The sequence below is a fragment of the Nyctereutes procyonoides genome, unplaced genomic scaffold (genome assembly GCF_905146905.1).
Source record: "Nyctereutes procyonoides isolate TBG_1078 unplaced genomic scaffold, NYPRO_anot_genome, whole genome shotgun sequence".
Lineage (NCBI taxonomy): Eukaryota > Metazoa > Chordata > Mammalia > Carnivora > Canidae > Nyctereutes > Nyctereutes procyonoides.
This window is the reverse complement of record NW_026575132.1, coordinates 11,188,118-11,207,099: the sequence shown is the minus strand read 5'-3', so window position 1 is coordinate 11,207,099 and position 18,982 is coordinate 11,188,118. Positions and strand designations below refer to the sequence as shown.

General features: G+C 39.0%; 1 protein-coding gene across 2 annotated transcripts in view; it reads right to left on the bottom strand.

Moving 5' to 3' along the window:
* Nucleotides 1–18,982, bottom strand: part of KIAA2012 (KIAA2012 ortholog) — a 108,099-nt gene that overhangs the window by 11,172 nt on the left and 77,945 nt on the right. For both annotated transcript variants that reach the window (XM_055345357.1, XM_055345356.1), the window contains 3 exons: nt 4,318–4,408; nt 2,119–2,281; nt 117–228 (listed from right to left, as the gene is read on the bottom strand). In XM_055345357.1, the coding sequence (XP_055201332.1) occupies nt 117–228; nt 2,119–2,281; nt 4,318–4,408 (366 nt within the window). The remainder of the gene's footprint in view (nt 1–116; nt 229–2,118; nt 2,282–4,317; nt 4,409–18,982) is intronic.

The following is an 18,982-nucleotide window of genomic DNA, read 5'->3' as shown; positions in this document are numbered from 1 at the left end:
AAAAAGACTCAAAACAGGGAGTTTGTCCCATTGGATTCATGCTGAATCTCTGTGACATGTCCCAGCCCCATTAGGTGTCTTTTCCTGGGTCGTCGGTCAAGGGCACACTCCCTTACCAACAACAGCCTCTGCTTCCCTGTGGACCTTTCCTTCTCTCCTCTCCTTAGGTACCTTGGACTTGTCTGTTTTGGTTCTTTTCTTTCTCTTGGCTTTGTCAATCAACTCCATCTCCTAAAGGTGAAAAATTAAGGAAGAGGACCATAATATGTGTAGGAAACAAGGGAAAAAAAACATCAAAGGAAGATTATGTTGAACAAAACAGAATGGCTTAGAATGGAATTTGTGTGGGTTCCACATGAAGCAGAAGAGGGAGTCTTAGAGCTGGTGCAGAAATCCTAAGGTTCAGCCTTTCCTTTAAAACTGCTAGGTATAATGCCGTTGGAGGAAAGAGGAACAGAATACACTTTAGGATGTCTCCTTTCTGATGCTAAATTGTGATCTATAGAGTTGGATCAAAGTAAAGCAATTTTCAACTTTGGTAGATTGCTATTGCTACAATTAATGTTTAGTTTAGAACAAAGTCAGCTTTATTCACTATTGCATCAATTGCTGACTTTCCAGAAGTTTCTCAAGCAGATGACCACAACCATGTCAGTCTTCACATTTCCCCATAGGCTGAGACAACAATGGAAATTCCTCCTAAGAGAGGAGGGCAGAGTAGGGCCATGGCTACCCACTCAGTACCTGTGATATTTTGACATAATAAGAAAAAAATATTTGGTCTTCATCCCAGGTCTCTGGCACAGAACTTATTAAACCACTGTAATTTCTGGAGCATAAAGGTGAAAGAGTAGCTTTTGTTTTTCATTAACAAATCCCTTTCAACCATACCTGAGACTGTGTTAATAAAGTGATTTGGGAAAGCATCTAAGGAGGAGGTGCTGGTTATCAAGGGAATCAACCATGATATTAGAGGGTTGGAAATTCAGCCCAACACCCTTAACCTCAGAGGAGAAGTTAATAATCATTTGCCAATGCTTTAATCAATGCTTTTACTAATCAGTGCCTATGTAATGAAACCTCTATAAAAACCTAAACCAAGAGAGTCTGGATTGCTTTCTGGGTTGGTGAACACAACCACATGCCAGGGGGATGGCACACTCTAAACTCCATGGAGACAGAGGTGCCTGCATTTAGGACCCTGGGGACCTTGCTCTATGTATCTCTTCATCTGGCTGTTCATTGTATCTTTTAAAATATCCTTTGTAAGGGGTGCCTGGCCGGCTCAATTGGTGGAGCATGCAACTCTTGATCCTGGGATTGTAAATTAGAGCCCCAGGTTGGTTGTAGAGATTACTTAACAATAAAATCTTTTAAAAATCCTTTGTAATAAATCGGGCAGCCCGGGTGGCTCTGCGGTTTAGCACTGCCTTCAGTCCAGGGCCTGATCCTGGAGACCCGGGATCGAGTCCTGCTTCGGGCTCCCTGCATGGAGCCTGCTTCTCCCTCTGCCTGTGTCTCTGCCTCTCTCTGTGTGTCTCTCATGAATAAATAAATAAAATCTTAAAAAAATCCTTTGTAATAAATCAATTGTAGTAAGTAAATGTTTTTCTGAGGTTTGTGAGCCATTCTAGCAAATTATCAGAGCTGAGGAAGGGGTTGTGGGAACCCTCTATTTATAGGTGACAACCTGGGACTTGTGACTGGTGTTTGAAGTGGGGGAAGTCTTATGTGACCAAGCCCTTAACCTGTGGGGTCTGTGCTAACTCCAGGCAGTGTCAGAATTGAACTGTAGGACATCCAGTTGGTGTTCTTTGAGCTGGAGATTGACTGATGTAAGAAAAGTCTCCACACATTTGGTGTCAGAAGTGGTGTGTAGGGAAGATGAAGTTTCCTTTTATTATCTTAGTAGGAATTAGAAATGAGCACCCCATCCTTCAGAAGGATGCAGCCCATGGCTGGAGCAGGGAACGATGACTGAACCATGGACTTCAGACTGGATTTCAGTTCTCACTTGCCCCTTTGCAGTTCCCCTTGTACATATAGTAAGCAATCTACACAATTGTACATGGTAGCCTGATGGGAGCAAGCTTTTGGACCAAGCTCCTAGATGTTTACACTTACACTCATGTTGGCTAGTACCTGCTGGTTGAACAGTCTTGGTTCATTCTTCCCTTCTCTTCCTCTTGGGAGAAGAGATGCATCTACAGGACCCAACTGCTCTGGGGACTCGTGTCCTGGGAGTCTTCTGTGCAGATGGTGTACACCATAATCTCTGCCCCTTTAAGAAAGAGCAAAACAACAGGACCAAACTAAATAAAAAACTCTGGTGGACAAGGAAGAGGAGAAGTGCACAAACATTGAGTCTCTGTCTCTGTGGTGCTATGATGGGCATTTTATACACTTGGTCAAACCTCTTTTTCTCAACACCTCCCTGAATTAGGGAGGGTAGAAAGTTGAGTCTTCCCTTGTGGGGTTCTCTCCAGCTAAATCCTCAATTTAGAGAGAAGAAATAGTTCGCCTCTTTAGAGTTGCATGTTTATGCCTTTAATTGAATGACATCAGGTTATCTAACTGAAATTCTTCTATCAAAGGCTTAGCTGAAAAATAAACGACCTTTAAGAAAGACTGTTTTAGGAACATGCAACTATCCATTCATTCTTTTATGCCCTCTGAATTCTATTCTTGATCAAATATAGCCACCAAAAGGTCATGCGCTGTGTTTGTGTGATCCCATGTAGAACTGCTGTCAATTGACTATCTGCCTTGAGGAAAACAGACTTAATTTCTCTGGGTAAAAAGGTCCCTAAGAAACAACCATGTGGGTTTTAGTAACAGCTGCAGCAGCAGCTCCTGAGTGCCAGGACATTTTATTTTTTAGCTAAATCCGTATTATATTCACTGTGCTGTGCTAGTACAGGGCCTTACTACAGAAACTTGAGAAATATTTGTTGAATGAGGTAAATGGAATTTCCTGTAAATATATGAGTCTTTAAATCATTCAGTGTCACTCTATAAAAACCCACAGAAGATGTAACCATTAGAATTTAGTGCTAGGAAAACATTCATTTCCCCTGAGGAACAGGTACATGGCAAATGAGAATCACAAACCTGATTGTGTTGCTTTTTTTTGTGTGTTTTTGCTTTCACATTCAGGAATCTCTATATCAAATCTGAAAGTTTGATCTTTAGTCACAATGGCTATAATGACTTTTGTGAGTGCTGATGTTCTTTTTTCTTTTCCTCTGCCTTAAACTTTTATTTCTTTTTGGTTATCTCACCTTTTTCTTGGTGATGAAGATGTAAGTTATTTAAATCCATTGTGGAAAAAGCTGAGATATAAAAATTTTAAAAATGGAGTTTTTCAGATATCTGCCTCCCTACCAGATAGTGCCTTTCTCTCTTTGTTCCTAGGGAACATAAAACCTTTTTGACCCAGGAGGGAATTCTTATACCATGAGGCAGGTGAGGGCAGGTTCTCAAGTCACTGATGGAGGTCACAATAGGCTATCGTTCTAGGTGCCACTGCCAAATAGGGCTTAGGTCAAGTGAGTTGGGCTGACTGGCCGAGCTGTTGGTCAATGAGCTTGAAGTAAGCACATAGTGAGCACATAGGAAGCACTTATTACATGTTAGGAATGTGTGTTAGTATTATTAAGTATTATTTTACCCAGAGCTGAGTGAATGCTGAGAGGAGAAACTATGGTTGAGTTGACAGACTTCACTTTTCTAGGCATGTCTGTAGCTCTCAGCTATATAGACAAATGGAGAAAGCTGTTTCCACACTGTTAAACTTCATTTTTCTTTTAAGATTTATTTGACAGAAAGAGAGAGAGAGCACAAGCAAGGAGGAGTGGAAGAGGGAGAGGGAAAAGCAAACTCCCTGATGAGCAGGGAGCCTGTCATGGGACTCCATCCCAGGACCTTGGGATCATGGCCTGAGCTGAAGGCGGATGCTTAACTGACTGAGCCACCCAGGGGCCCCTAAACTTCATTCTTCACCCACCTAGCCAAAGAATATGGTTGAAGTAGGAAACATTCATAATACAGTCCTAAGAATCTGTTTCTTAGACAACAATTTCAGCTCTTAGAGCGTACGATTATCCTAAGAATTGTCATGCTTAGAAAAAACATAAATGAAATCAATTAGAAACAGAAAAATGAGGGGCACCTGGCTAGCTCAGTCAGTAGAGAATGTAATTCTTGATCTGGGGATCGTAAGCTCAAGCTCCAGGATGCGTGTAAAGATTACTTTAAAACAAAGAAAAATGAAATAAAAGTGGAGTGGTCTATGTCATTACAACTTTAAACACTTACGTCTTTTGGATAGTATCTGACTCAGAGATCTGGATGTGCTCAGCCACGGAAACACTAAGGGGGTCAAGGGTCATACTCCTCAGTTCCTGGTCTGTGAAGACAAAGAGCATCCTTAACAGCCAAGGACAATAGATTATATAGACAAGAATTCCAGACATGGGAAAATGTCTACCTGGTTAGTAGTCAATAACATGCAAATTAGCACCATGAAGTATGTTATACCTATAAAATTAGCAAATGCTGCACAAACCAGTACTGGCACATAGCGAGTGAAATTAACATTAGTAGACTCTTTGGGAAAGTGATATGACAGTATGTACCAAGAACCAGAAAAATATTCTTGTCTTTAGTCAGGAATCTCACTCCTGAGTATTTATTATGAGGAAATAATTCAAAAGAACAAGATTTTTGTATAAAGTTGTTATAACTTTGTTATTAATAATGAAAAAGTAGAAACAACTCAACAATGGAAAATTGGGAAAACAATTCATGATGCATTAATTTGACATTTAGTTTAAAAGATAATAAGCAGTATGGAAAATAGGATATAAAGAAGTAAAAATGTAAACTATAGAACAGTCTGTTAGAACTCTTTAAAATATATAAGTAAATGAATAAGGGCTGGAAGAAAAAACAGAAAAAGAAAATAACATGTTAGATTAGGAGATTTATGTGTGCTTAAATTTCTTCTTAAAACACCAGTGTGGTTATAACATTGCAAATGAAAGTGATTAAAAAAACCCAGACATTACAACTCAGTAGCAAAAAAACCAAACAATTAAACCAATTAAAAAATAGGAAGAGGATCTAAACAGACATTTTTCCAAAGAAGACATACAGCTAACAGGCACAGGAAAAGATGGTCAACATTACTAATTATCAGAGAAATGCTATTCAAAACCACAATGAAATGTCACCTCCTACTTATTTGAATGGTTAGTATCAAAAAGATAAGAAATAAGTGTTGACAAGGATGTGGAGAAAAGGGAATCCTCATGCACTGTTGGTGGGAATGTAAATTAGTGCAGCTGCTATAGGAAACAATATGCAGGTTCTTCAACATATTATCCAGCAATTTAACATCTGAGTACTGAAGAAAATGAAAACACGAATTCAAAAAGATACACCCCTATGTTCATGGCAGGCTTATCTGCAATAGCCAAAATATGTTAACAACCTAAGTGTCCACTGATGGATGAACGGATAAAGAAGGTGTGGGGTGTGTATACATGTATGCGCGCGCGCGCACACACACACACACACACACACACACACACAATGGAAATCTTGCCATGTGCAACGACATGAAGAGAACTTGAGGGTATTATGCTAAGTGAAAGAAGTCAGAGAAAAACAAATACTGCCTGATTTCATTTATATGTGGAATCTAAAAAATAAAACAGATGAACAAAACACAAAACTCATAGGTACAGGCAACAGATTGGTGGTTGCTAGAGGGGAGGAGGGTAGGGGGCTGAGAGAAATGGGTGAAGGGGATCAAGCAGACAAACTTAGATATATAAAATAAATAAGTCATGAGGATGTAATGTATTGCATGGTGGCTATAGTCAATAATATTTAGAGCATATCTGAAAGCTGCCAAGAGTGAATCTTGAAAGTTCTCTTCACAAGAAAAAAATTTTTTTTTGTAACTTTGTATGATGACTGTAGATAATAACTAGACTTATTGTGGTGATCATTTTGTGGTGTATGCAAATATCAAATTATTACGGTGTATACCTGAAACTAATATAATGTTATTTATCAATTTTATCTCAATTTAAAAATTTTTAATTGGGATGCCTGGGTGGCTCAGTGGTTGAGCATCTGCCTTTAGCTCAGGTTGTGATCCCGGGGTCCTGGGATTGAGTCCTGCATTGGGCTCTCCGCAGTAAACCTGCTTCTCCCTCTGCCTGTGTCTCTGCCTCTCTTTGTGTGTCTCTCATGAATTAAATAATAAACAAACAAATATCCATCAACAGGCAAATTGATAAACAAACTAGTGTATACATACAAATCAATACTACTTAGCAGTAAGTAGAAATGAAGCATTAATACACTTAGCAATATGTATAAATGTCAAAAAAAATTATGTGAAATGAAAGAAACCAGACTAAAAGAAAGTACAAATGGTATGATTCCATTATATAAAATTTTAGAAAACGCAAAGTAATCTCTAGTGACAGAAAGCATATCAGTGGTTGTCTAGCGTCAAGGGAGGCTAGATTTGGGGGAGGCATGAGGAAATATTTGGAAAACATGAATGTTTTATCTTGACTGTGGTGATGGCTTCATGGGAGTATACACATATCTTTTTTTTTTAAAGATTTTATTTATTTATTTATTCATGAAAGACACAGAGAGAGAGAGGCAGAGACACAGGTAGAGGGAGAAGCAGGCTCCATGCAGGGAGCCCGATGTGGGACTTGATCCCGGGACTCCAGGATCACGCCCTGGGCCAAAGGCAGGTGCTAAGCTGCTGAGCCACCCAGGGATTCCCAGTATACACATATCAAAACTTACCTAGTAGATCTTAAAAGTTCTCATTGTAAGAAGAGACAATTGTAACTATGTGTGGTGATGGATATTAATAAATTGTTGTGGTATTAATTTTGCAATATACATATAAATCACATTGTATACCTTAAACTAATACAGTGTTATCTGTCAATTATATCTCAATAAAACTAGGAAAAATACCCCAAATCATAGCAATGTTTAGTGTTTCAATGAAAGAAAAGTAATTGGCTGAATAATTTTGTATCCTATCAAATAACTACAAGTCATTAAAACCTGAGAAAAAGTAGAAAAAGTGAAGTTGACTGCATTAAAGTCTTTATAGGAAAAATATAGTATTATTTAACACTTTAAAAAACGTACTTAATGATAAGATTTAATATGTATAATTTATCATATGCCAACTATTCCTCAATAAAGAAAAAAATATATCTTTAAGATTTCACCTAATCATTCATGAGAGGCACTGAGAGAGAGAGGCAGATACGTAGGCAGAGGGAGGAGAAGGAGGCTCCATGCAAGGAGCCTGATGTGGGACTTGATCCCGGGACTCTGGGATCATGCTGAGTTGAAGGCAGACAGTCAACCAGTGAGCCACCCAGGAGTCCCAAGAAAAAATATTAATACAAATAAAATACCCAAAACAGTGTTGGCACTTGGTAAAAATAAACAAGAACCAACCAAAAAATCTCACCCAGGATCACTTGCATACAATTAATGCAAATATTTTGATGTACTTTCATGCATATATAATAGTCATTCTCATAGATTTAAAAAATAATTTATATATAATTTTAATTTACCTTTGTTATAATCTCTCATATAATATTCCTAAAAATGATTTTATTTATTTTTTTAAAAGATTTTATTTATATATTCATGAGAGACACACACAGAGAGAGGCATAGACACAGGCAGAGGGAGAAGCAGGCTCCATGCAGGGAGCCTGATGTGGGACTCAATCCCTGGTCTCCAGGATTAGGCCCTGGGCTGAAGGTGGCACTAAACCGCTGAGTCACCCGGGCTGCCCTAAAAATGATTTTAATAACAGCATAGCATTTCAGTGTACAGATGTACCATAACTGACTTAACCAATCATGTAACTTTTAAAATTCAGACTGTTACAAGTTTTCATAATTATAAAGAACTTTGCATAACATAACCTTGAAAGGAATGTTTTTGATTATTAAAAGACCTACTCTTTGTTCACATCTATGATTATTAAAAGATATACAATCTTTAAGGCACAGTGTCTATTGCCAAATTGCTCCCCAGAAAATTTGTACCAATTTATATTCTGAGAAAACCGTCATTTACTGCTTTCATTTATCACATGCTTATTAGATTTTTACTATACGCTGGGAACTGTGTTAGGTCCTGGGAATACACTGGGGAGTAGGACAGAAACATCTCCTAGTTTCAGGAACTTAAATTTTATTGGGGAAGATGGATATTAACATTAAATAAAACAAAACCAAAACATAAAAAACTTTTTAAAAGGAAAACTCTAATATTCAATTCCTATTTCTCTTTCTCTTTGAGTAGATTCTTTTAAAAATTTTTTTATTTTATTTAAATTCAATTTGCTGGGCACCCCCGGTGGCGCAGCGGTTTAGCGCCGCCTGCAGCCCAGGGCATGATCCTGGAGACCCTGGTTCGAGTCCCACATCGTGCTCTCTGTATGGTGCCTGCTTCTCCCTCTGCCTGTGTATCTGCCTCTCTCTCTCTGTCTCTATGAATAAATAAATAAAATCTTTAAAAAAAATAAATTCAATTTGCTAATATATAGTATAACACCCAGTGCTCAATTCATCACACGCTGTCCTTAATGCCTGTCACCCAGTTACCCCATCCCCCCCTCCCACCTCCCCTTCTGCAACCCTTTGTTTTCCAGAGTTAGGACTCTTCCGTGGTTTGTCTTCCTCTCTAATTTTTTTCTACTCGGTTTCTCTCCTTTCTGAGGTGTAGATTCTTGTGTGAATTACTTTACTTTCCTCAATTTTATTTATTTAAAGGTATAACTTTAAAGAAAGATTGGAAAAGAAAAAAAATTCACCTATAATCCTACCAACAATTAATACCACAGCTAATTCCTTTTTCAGCAAGGTTGTCCGTGACACCCCCACTCCTTCCCATGCAGACCACCTTTGTCACTTGTTTTTTTTTTCTGCCATTCCCAAATTTAAGGCTGGCATCTATTTCTCACACATCCTCCAGAGCGAGCAATGGGGACCAAATTTTTCATGTACAAGTGGTTAGGGAAACTGAGAAGGTTGACTGGGGTAGTACCTTGCAATTTATATTGTCTTGGATCATGTGCAGTATTAACAGAGAGTTGTAGCTGATTTAAGTATCTTCGTGACAAGGGGAATTCTGGGGAGTGGGGAAGGGCTGTTCCATTCCCTAACATGGCTTAAAATCTGTGGGTAAAACCTGTTTTACTGAAGACATTCAGGGCTCTTCATAGCTCTTTAGAAATTTGGGACAGGGCACTACAGGACCAGCAGAGGGCGCATTTGTATTGCCCAAAACCTGAGTTTCTACATTGGTATAATTTGACAATGATTAGAATTGAAACCCGAAAAAAAAAAAAAAAAAAACCCGATCAGATCTGAGAAGTGGACCATAGAAAAGAGGCCGCCACCCCCCTTCTAATATAATAACCTGATACTTAGGAAGTATTAGAAAAAACTAAGGCAGTACTTTGACTAATTGTGTAGAACTTTTCTTTTTCTTTTCTTTTTTTTTTTTTTTAGATTTTATTTATTTATTCATGAGAGACAGAGGAAGAAGCAGACTCCCTGCAGGGGAGCCTGATACAGGACATGATCCTGGGACCAGGATCATGCCCTGAGCCAAAAAAGGCAGATGCTCAACCGCTGAGCTACCCAGGCGTCCCAACTTTCAACTGCTTTTAAAAAATCTGTAAAATATTTGAAGAACGCAGAGTATAGGAAAAAAAATATTGTATACTGAGTACGGATGTACTTACCACCAGCTTTGTGAAATCTTAACATTTTGCCATATCTGAGTCACATTTTTTTCTCTAAAGAAATAAAACATTTCACATACAGTCCAAGACTTCATTGTATCCCATACAATCCCAGGTCTCTCACTCTACCCGCAGTGGTAGCCAACACACTGCCCCAAAATATGGTACCTTTGCATATTAAATATTAATAAGCTGAAGGAATTTGAGGAACAGAAGGTGAAGGAAAGATTCCTGGGCCACTGTACCCTTCTTCCCAGAAGCAGGTTATAAGCATCTGCCTTCCACTCAGGTCATGATCTCAGGGTCCTGGGATGAAGCCCGGAGCCCAGCATCTGGCTCCCTCCTCAGGAAGGAGTCAGCTTCTCCCTTTTCCTTTGCTCCCCGCCCACTCCTACCACGTGTGCTCTATCTCAAACGAATGAATGAATGAATGAATGAAATCTTTAAAAAAAAAAAAAAACCCACATCTGAGAGATGCCCCCAAAAATGCCCCCCAGAGGAAAGAGGCATCTTTTTCTCTGAAGATTGAGAAACTTTAAGAGGAATCCAAATAAACAGGCCTTGTTAAGTTTCTCCTAATTTATTACCTTTAGCTCATTCCCTTCAAGTTGTATCATATTTTTCCACAACTTTCCACTCTTCATCAAACCTAGTATAAAACTACTTAGGCTTAAAAAAAAAAAACTACTTAGGCTTGGAGTGCCTGGCTTGCTCAGTTGGCAGAGCATTTGGGAATTGTGAGTTTGAGCCCCATGTTGGGTGTAGAGATTATTTTAAAATAAAAAATATTAAAAAAACAAACAGACTTAACCATTTCTTTGGGTCTTGATTTTCTTATGAAGGGTCCAATATCACATAAAATTTATATTAAATAAATTTGTGTGCTTTCCTCCTCTTAAATCTGTGTCAGTTAAATCTTTAGGCCTAGCCAGGGACTCTAAGAGGGTCAAAGAAAAGTTTTTCTTCTCCTACAGAGTCCTCAGGCATGTTTATATCTTTGCCACAGTATACATGCACTTATAAACAACATGATAGTATTTTACCCATTAAATCCTTGTATCAATAGTATCATTTATAGAAATTTTGCAACTTATTTTGCTTAGCATTTTGTTTTTGTGATTCATAATACATAGTTTCCATTCATTTAAGCTAACACTATTTTATCATATAAACATACCACAATTTATTTATCCATTTTGCTGCTGATGGCTTTTTAAATTATTTCCAATTTTTTGTGATTACAAACAATGCTGCAATGAACCTTCATGAATAAGTCACTTTTGATACATGAAAGAGTTTCTCTAAGGTAAACATGGGAATCAAATTGAGTTGCAAGGTATACGCAACTTCAATTTATTGGATATTTCCAAATTGCTCTGAATTTCTAAAACTCCATATCCTCATCAATGATGGGTGTTCACAGACTTTAAAATTTTTGCTAACCTGATATACATATGAAATGAAATATTTCTGTTTTAATTTGAATTTTCCTGATTAGCAGCATAGTTGGCTTTTTTTCCTAAAGATTTTATTTGAGAGAGAGCAGAGCAAGAAGAAATAGCACAAGCAGTGTGGAGGGGCAGAAGAGGGACAAACAGACCGCCCCCATCAGGGAGCCTGATGCGGGTTTAGTGTGGGGGTTGATTCCAGGACCCTGAAATCATGACCTGAACCAAAGGCAGACGCTTAACTGATTGAGCCACCCACGCGCCCTTAAAGTTGACTTTTTTTTACATGGCCATTTGCTTAGGCTTCCTGTCTGTTAACTGCCTGTTCTTATCTCTTAGCTATTTTTCATTTGGGTTGATTGTCTTTTCCGTCTCTACTCGTAGCAGTTCTTGCTGCATTTTGGATACTAATACTTTCTTGGTTTTATTCAATGCAGATATTGTCTTTTAGTCTATGATTTGTCTTTTTTTAAAGATTTTATTCATTTATTTATTTTTTAGTAATCTCTACACCCAATGTGGGGCTCGAACTCATAACCCAAGACCAAGAGTTGCATGCTCTACTGACTGAGCCAGCCAGGAACCCTGTGATTTGTCTTTCAACTTTGTTTTTGCTGTCTTCTCAAAAACTTTAAATTTTAATATAGCCAGATTTGTCAATAATTTTCTTTATGGTTTATGTTTTGAATCATGGGTAGGAAGCTTTTACTTTTCTCATATTCATAAACATATTCTTCTAAAACAGTTTAAAAATTTTGCTTTTTTAGGGGTGCCTGGCTGGCTCAGTTGGAAGAGCATGAGACTCTTGATTTTGGGGTTGTGAGTTCAAGCCCCATTTTGGGTGTGGAGATTACTTAAATATAAAATCTTAAAAAATTTTTTTTAAAATACATCTGATATTTTTTGAGGTAAATCATTAATTGGATAACCAGTTTTCTCAAAATTATATACTGAAAAATAGCCTGTTCTTTATACTTTTGCCATGTATTGTTTCCATATATGGGTGCATTCTCACCCACTTAACTGAGAATGGATTCTCAATTTTCTTCTGTCATCCCTAAGCCAATATCATATGACTTTATTATTATTTAAAAAATATTTTATATATTTCTTTATGAGAGACACAGAGACAGAGGCAGAGACAGGCAGAGGAAGAAGTAGGCTCCCCACAGGGAGCCCGGTGTGGGACTTGATCCTCCGACTCCAGGATCACGACCTGAGCCAAAGGCAGATGCTTAACCACTGAGCCACCCAGGTGTCCCTCATGTGACTTTAAAATGATTTTTGATATTATAGTATTAGGCCTCTTTGTTTTTCTTCAAAACTTTTATTGATTATTTTAGGCCCCTTTTGAATTTTTGAATTTTTGATCAACCTATCATGTTCCACCAAAACCCAGCTGGAGATGTAAAAAAAAAAACTGTAATTGCACTGAATTTACAGATTAATTTAGGGAGAAGTGTCATTTTCCTATTTATGAACATTATATACAGCCTTATATAGAATATTATATTTGTTTTGGTCTATTTTCATTTAATTGAACAACATTTTATAATTTCTTCAAGAGTCTCATACCATTTTTTATATTTATTTGTAAGATATATTTACTATACATATATATTATATTTAAAAACTACATTTATCCTGCCTTCCTAGTAGAAGAGGAAAGTTGTTTTGTTCCTTCTGGTAGGAGTTTCTAACTAATAAGTGAAGAAAGAACGATAGAATTTCAGTAACTCAGGCAGCCCGGGTGGCTCAGCAGTTTGGCACCGCCTTCAGCCCAGGGCCGGATCCTGGAGACCCGGGATTGAGTCCTGTGTGGGCACAGTCCCCGTAGGGAGCCTGCTTCTCCCTCTGCCTGTGTCTCTGCCACTCTCTGTGTGTCTCTCATGAATAAATAAATCTTAAAAAAAAAAAAAGAATTTCAGTAACTCTATTTTGAAGCCTCTAATGAATGAATGGATCTGTAGCTGTTGGCTTTGTAAAGAGAACAAGCAAACATTATGTCTCCTGATGGAAGAACACAATGCCTTCCATGAAATAGTCTTGCCAAAAGGAAACACCAAAATTGAATCTGATCAAGTCTGAGGAACCAAGTACTAATTTACAGGGAATACAGATGACAGAGAAATATTATACCATGAGGAAGCAACAGCAAAATCTAGATTGTGAGAAACTCCATAGGACAAGTGACTTGATTTCCTAAAAATACACTAAAAGAGGGGGGAAAAAAGAAATGGAGGGGACCCTATAAATTAAAGGAGATATGAAGGCCACACCAACCAACTGCAAACAAATTCTAAAGCAATTATAATGAGACAATTATGGCATTGAAAAAACAGAATATTCAATTATATTAATAGTTTTAATTTTTAGGTGAAATGGTGGTATTATGGTTATGTCAAAAGTGTCTTTTCTTGTTTTTTTAGAGGTATGTACTCAAGTGTATATAGGTAACATGATATAAGCCTGGAAAATTTGTTTCAAAATAGTATGGAAGAGAGGAGTTGGGGATGTGGGTGAACAATATTGTCCAGGAGATGGGCATGTGGGATTCTTGTGCTGCTCTGTTTATCTTTCTGTATATTAGGGATTTTCCATAATAACAATAATCTTAAAATTAAATTTTAAATTGTGCTTTATGTTTTGAACACTATTGTTTTTCCACAATTGATTTTTGTGTATTGATCTATATTTAGTAATCTTGCTGAATTTTTGTTTGTCTTTTAATAATTTGTCTGTAGATGCCCTTGGGTTTTTCCATCTAAGTAATACTATTGTCTGGGAATAATGACAGCGTCATTTCCTCCTTTCTGTCCTTTTCTTTCTTTTTATTTCTCTACTGCACTACCACAATGTTGAAATAGAAGCAATGGCAGAGGACATCCTTATCCTAATGCTTTCTCTAAAGAGAATGCTTTTAAAGTTCTATCATTAAAGTATGATGTTTACTGTAGGTTTTTGGTAGACTCTCTTCATTAAAATCAGGAAGTCTTGGGCAGTCCTGGTGGCGCAGTGGTTTAGCGCCACCTGTGGCCTGGGGCGTGATCTGGAGACCCTGGATCGAGTCCCACGTCAGGCCCTCTGCATGGAGCCTGCTGCTCCCTCTGCCTGTGTCTCTGCCTCTCTCTTTCTCTCTCTCTGTGTGTGACTATCATAAATAAATAAATTAAAAAAATTTTTTTTTATTCATAGAGATGCAGAGAGAGAGAGAGAGAGGCAGAGACACAGGCAGAGGGAGAAGCAGGCTCCATGCACTGGGAGCCCGATGTGGGATTCGATCCCGGGTCTCCAGGATCGCGCCCTGGGCCAAAGGCAGTCTCCAAACCGCTGCGCCACCCAGGGATCCCCATCTCTATGAATAAAAAAATAAAAACAAAAATTAAAATCAGGAAGTCTTCCTCTGTTCCCAGTCTGATAATTTTAAATCATTAATGGGCAAATGTCATAAAAATATTTTTCCTTTTGTATCTATTGAGATGACCCTAAGGTTTTTCTCCTTTAACCTCCTTTCTTTTTGGAGATTATTTATTTATTTATTTATTCATGAGAGACACACACACACAGAGAGAGAGAGGCAGAGACACAGGCAGAGGGAGAAGCAGACTCCATGCAAGGAGCCTGATGTGGGACTCGAACCCTGGGGAACCTGGGACCATGCCCTGAGCCAGAGGCAGGCGCTGAACTGCTGAGCCACTCAGGTGTCCCTCTCCTTTAATCTCTTGATGTGAATTACATAAACAGACTTTTCCATGTTAGGCCATCTTTGAATTTCTGGGATAAACCAAATTCAGTCATTCAGTCATACATACATATGTACATACCATATATCATAAAATACATATTTAATATAGAAACTTAAGGATTTGATTGGCTAATATTTTATTTAGGAGTTTTGCATCTTTGATCATAAGCGAGATTGGTCTATCAATTTCTTTTCTTATGTTGTCCTTGTCTCTAGATCAATCTCAATGTCAGGAGGGTTTGGTTTTGGGGGACTGATTATGTCCTCTGTGTAAGTCCTTTTACTTAAGGCCAAGTGTGGGCAGCAGACCCAATCTGAACCAACAGTCTTGCCAGCCTCTGCATTCTATGAAAGGCTATGTGTGGCAACAACTGTAACATAACCTCTTAGAATGTGGTAGTTTCAACTGCTTTTCGGTTTTGATGAATTTGGTTCTCAAGTTGGAAATAACCTTTACTTCCTGGAAGGTGAAGATAATTTTCAGGATCAAGGGGCAACAGCTGTGTTCTGGGATTAAGGGGACTTCCCTGGGGTTTCCATTCTGGGTTAAGTGGAACGAGCCAGAAACATTCTTAAGGATGTATTACTTCCCACCATAGAAGAAGACTTTGAAATACTTTCCAGAAGGAAAAAAATAAAGCAGTAACAGAGTGTGTAGGCCATCCAGGCTGTTAAGAACTAGCAGATTATTCTGAACCCAGTGCTGGGGCCCCAGATCGCAGAGCCTGGCAGGGTGCAGTGACTGCGTAGGCCTCGCTTGGAGCAAATCAACGATCAAGGAGCCCTGAATGACATCAGGTGGCAGCTCTTTGCAGGGGTTGCACTTTCCAGGATGTAGATTCTGGGGCAGTGGCACTGTCTCAACTCCTGGGCACACACCTCTGATCTCTCTATTTTTTCCATAGCTTTAGAGAAATTTTTGCAACACTGGCTACTCCTTACTTCTTTGCACAGGTTGGGAAGTCATCATATTTGGTCCTTCTGGAGCTGTTTATTCCTAGAGTCAGGAAAGGCCTTCAAACCTCCCCTAGCTAGGTGGGCCACCTAGGAGATTTGTGTTCCTACAAGGCAGCTGTGAATCCAACACTGATGTTTTCTCTCCTGTCCTCAGGGTGAGGAAATGTTGAGCCAACTCTGACCACGTAGAGAAGGAAACAGCCAAAGGGGATAGCAGAGAGAAGGAAGCTGGGGGCAGAGCTGTCCTACCCCTTGCCTACCAGCTTGGACTTCTCCATGGGAGAAAAATAAACCTTTCATCTTATTTGAAGTCACTTTATCTTGGTCTTTGTTACAATGGTTTTATCAATATCCTAACTACCACACATCCATCTCTTGAATAAAACAATAATACTCTGAACCTTTTTTTCCTTATAGAATAAAAATGGCTCACTGGTTTCTAAGGGTTTCTGTAACACTTGCCTTTTGTCTTTTCTCCCCATTGTTTTAGACTACTGATTAGGGACCCCCTGCATGTCATGCAGAGCTCCCCAGATCTCCCCCTTCTCCTAAGAATATCTAAAATTCTGCCACATTCTAAGGGGTTATGTCACTGTTGCCACATAGCCTTTCACAAAATGCAGAGCCTGGCAGGACTGTTCATTCAGATTAGGTCGCTGCCCACACTTGGCCTTAAGTGAAAGGACTTACACCGAGGACACAATCAGTCCCCCAAAATCAAGCCCCCCTGTCATTGAGATTGATCTAGAAAGTAATCATCACAGTATCAGCTTAGAACTAGTCTCTCCTGATAAGGTACAACTTATGGCTATTAAATTAAGGTTTTGGGCAGCCTGGGTGGCTCAGCGGTTTAACGCCACCTTCAGCCCAGGGCGTGATCCTGGAGACCCAGGATCGAGTCCCACGTTGGGCTTCCTTCATGGGGCCTGCTTCTCCCTCTGCCTGTGTCTCTGCCTGCTTCTGTGTGTGTCTCTCATGAATGAATGAATGAATGAATCAATCTAATAAACAAACAAATAAGTAAATAAAGGTTTTTAGGGGCACCTGGGTGGCTCAGTGGTTGAGCATCTGCCTTTGGCAGAGGTTGTGATCCAGGAATCCTGGGACTGAGTCCTGCATAAGGTTCCCCGCAAGAAGCCTGCTTCTCCCTCTGCCTATGTTTCTGCCTCTCTCTGTGTGTCTCTCATGAGTAAATAAGATTTTTTATTTTTCATTTAAGACAGAGAGAGAGCAAAGCAGGGGGAGAGGCAGACGCAGAGGGAGAAGCAGACTCCCCAGTAAGCAGGGAGCCTGATATGGGGCTTGATCCCAGGGTCCTGGGATCATGACCTGAGTTGGAGGCAGATGTTTAACCATCTGAGCCACCAAGGTGCCCTTAAAGTTTTTTTAAGAAATAGACTAATAGCTAGCCTTTAATGACCACTTAGTGTGTGCCAGGCACTCTTATAAGCACATCAAATGTATTTACTCCTTTGTCTCTCAGGCACCTCATGAGATAAGTAGTATTAGTACCTCTATTTTACAGATGAGGAAAAAGATGCCTAGAGAAGTTTGGTAACATACTCAAGTGCATGCAGTAGTAAGTGGGGACATGAGGACCTGAACCCAGGGAATCAGACTTGCTGTCAGTGCTCTTGATCACTGTGATGCAGCCTTGACAGCTCTTCCACTACTTCTACCCCCATTATTTTCAAACAAACAGATGAAATCCAGTCACTGTTAAATTTAGAGAAATAAATTCTAGAAGCAAGGCCCAGGGCAGTGATTCTTAAAGTGTGGTCCCTGTGCCACGACCATTAGCATCACCAGTGAACTTACTAAAATTACAAATTCTATGACCTCAATTCAGATCTAATCAGAAACTCTGGGAACAGGGTACCTAAGTCTATTTTAACTAGCCTCTCAGGTAGTTCTTTTTTTTAAAAAATGTTTTCTTTATTTATTCATGAGAGACATAGAGAGAGAGAGAGAGAGAGAGAGAGAGAGAGGCAGAGACATAGGCAGAGGGAGAAGCAGGCTGCTTGATGTGGGACTTGATGCCAGGACTCCTGGATCACAAACTGAGCCAAAGGCAGATGCTCAACCACTGAGCCACCCAAGTGCCCCTCTCAGGTGGTTCTGATGCACACTGAAGTTTAAAGCCCGCTGGCCTAGGAAATAATAAATAACAATAGATTTTTTTTCTTTCTTTGGGCTCTGGGAGTGGGGAAAAGAAGTGGAAAGGAGAGTTTTGTATTTAACATGAGCAATTTTCCAAACCCTCTTTGATTTGGAAGTTGCCAATTTGATACGTCTGGTGAAAACTTGCATTTGGTAATCTCACGAGTCTAAAACTTAAGATATTCTCAGTGGGCATCGTACTGCTCACTGCTCAAAATTTAAACACACAAAGATCACTGCTTAATTTAGCGTAGAAAAAGAAATCGTGGCAATTAGATGTAAGACCTATAAGGGGAAGATTGATCCTTAAATAGTTAAAAAAAAATTCCTTGGCATGCCGCCTTTTCTTTCTTCATAGATTTGAAATCCTTTTTAAACATTAGCATTTATCATTCAGGACAGGCAAATGCCTTCTTCAATTTTCTGCAGTGATATTTCACTGCATTAAAGACTGTCTGGATAACCTTTATGGAACTCAGCTGGAGCCTGTCCCTCCGTCATGAGACAGGAAATCTGTTTCGACTAACTTGGTCATTGCTTAGATTTGGCCATGTTCTGCACTGCCTAAAACCTCCACTGCACTTGGCCAAGATCTTGGAGTCTTATCAGTCTTCACATTCTGCATATGTGACTTATAATATGAAAGGTCTGAAGACTGGAGCATGTTTCCTTGGTTACTATCACTTAGCTTAAAAAATGGAGTGGGTAGGAGACTTATTTTAGCAAAATTCTGCTTCAAAGCTTGACCAAGCTCAGAAATTGGGCTACCATAATATTTTATTGTATGATATGCAGAAGCAATGAAATGTTTAAAAAAATTTTTTTGAGAGAGAGAGAGAGCACTTG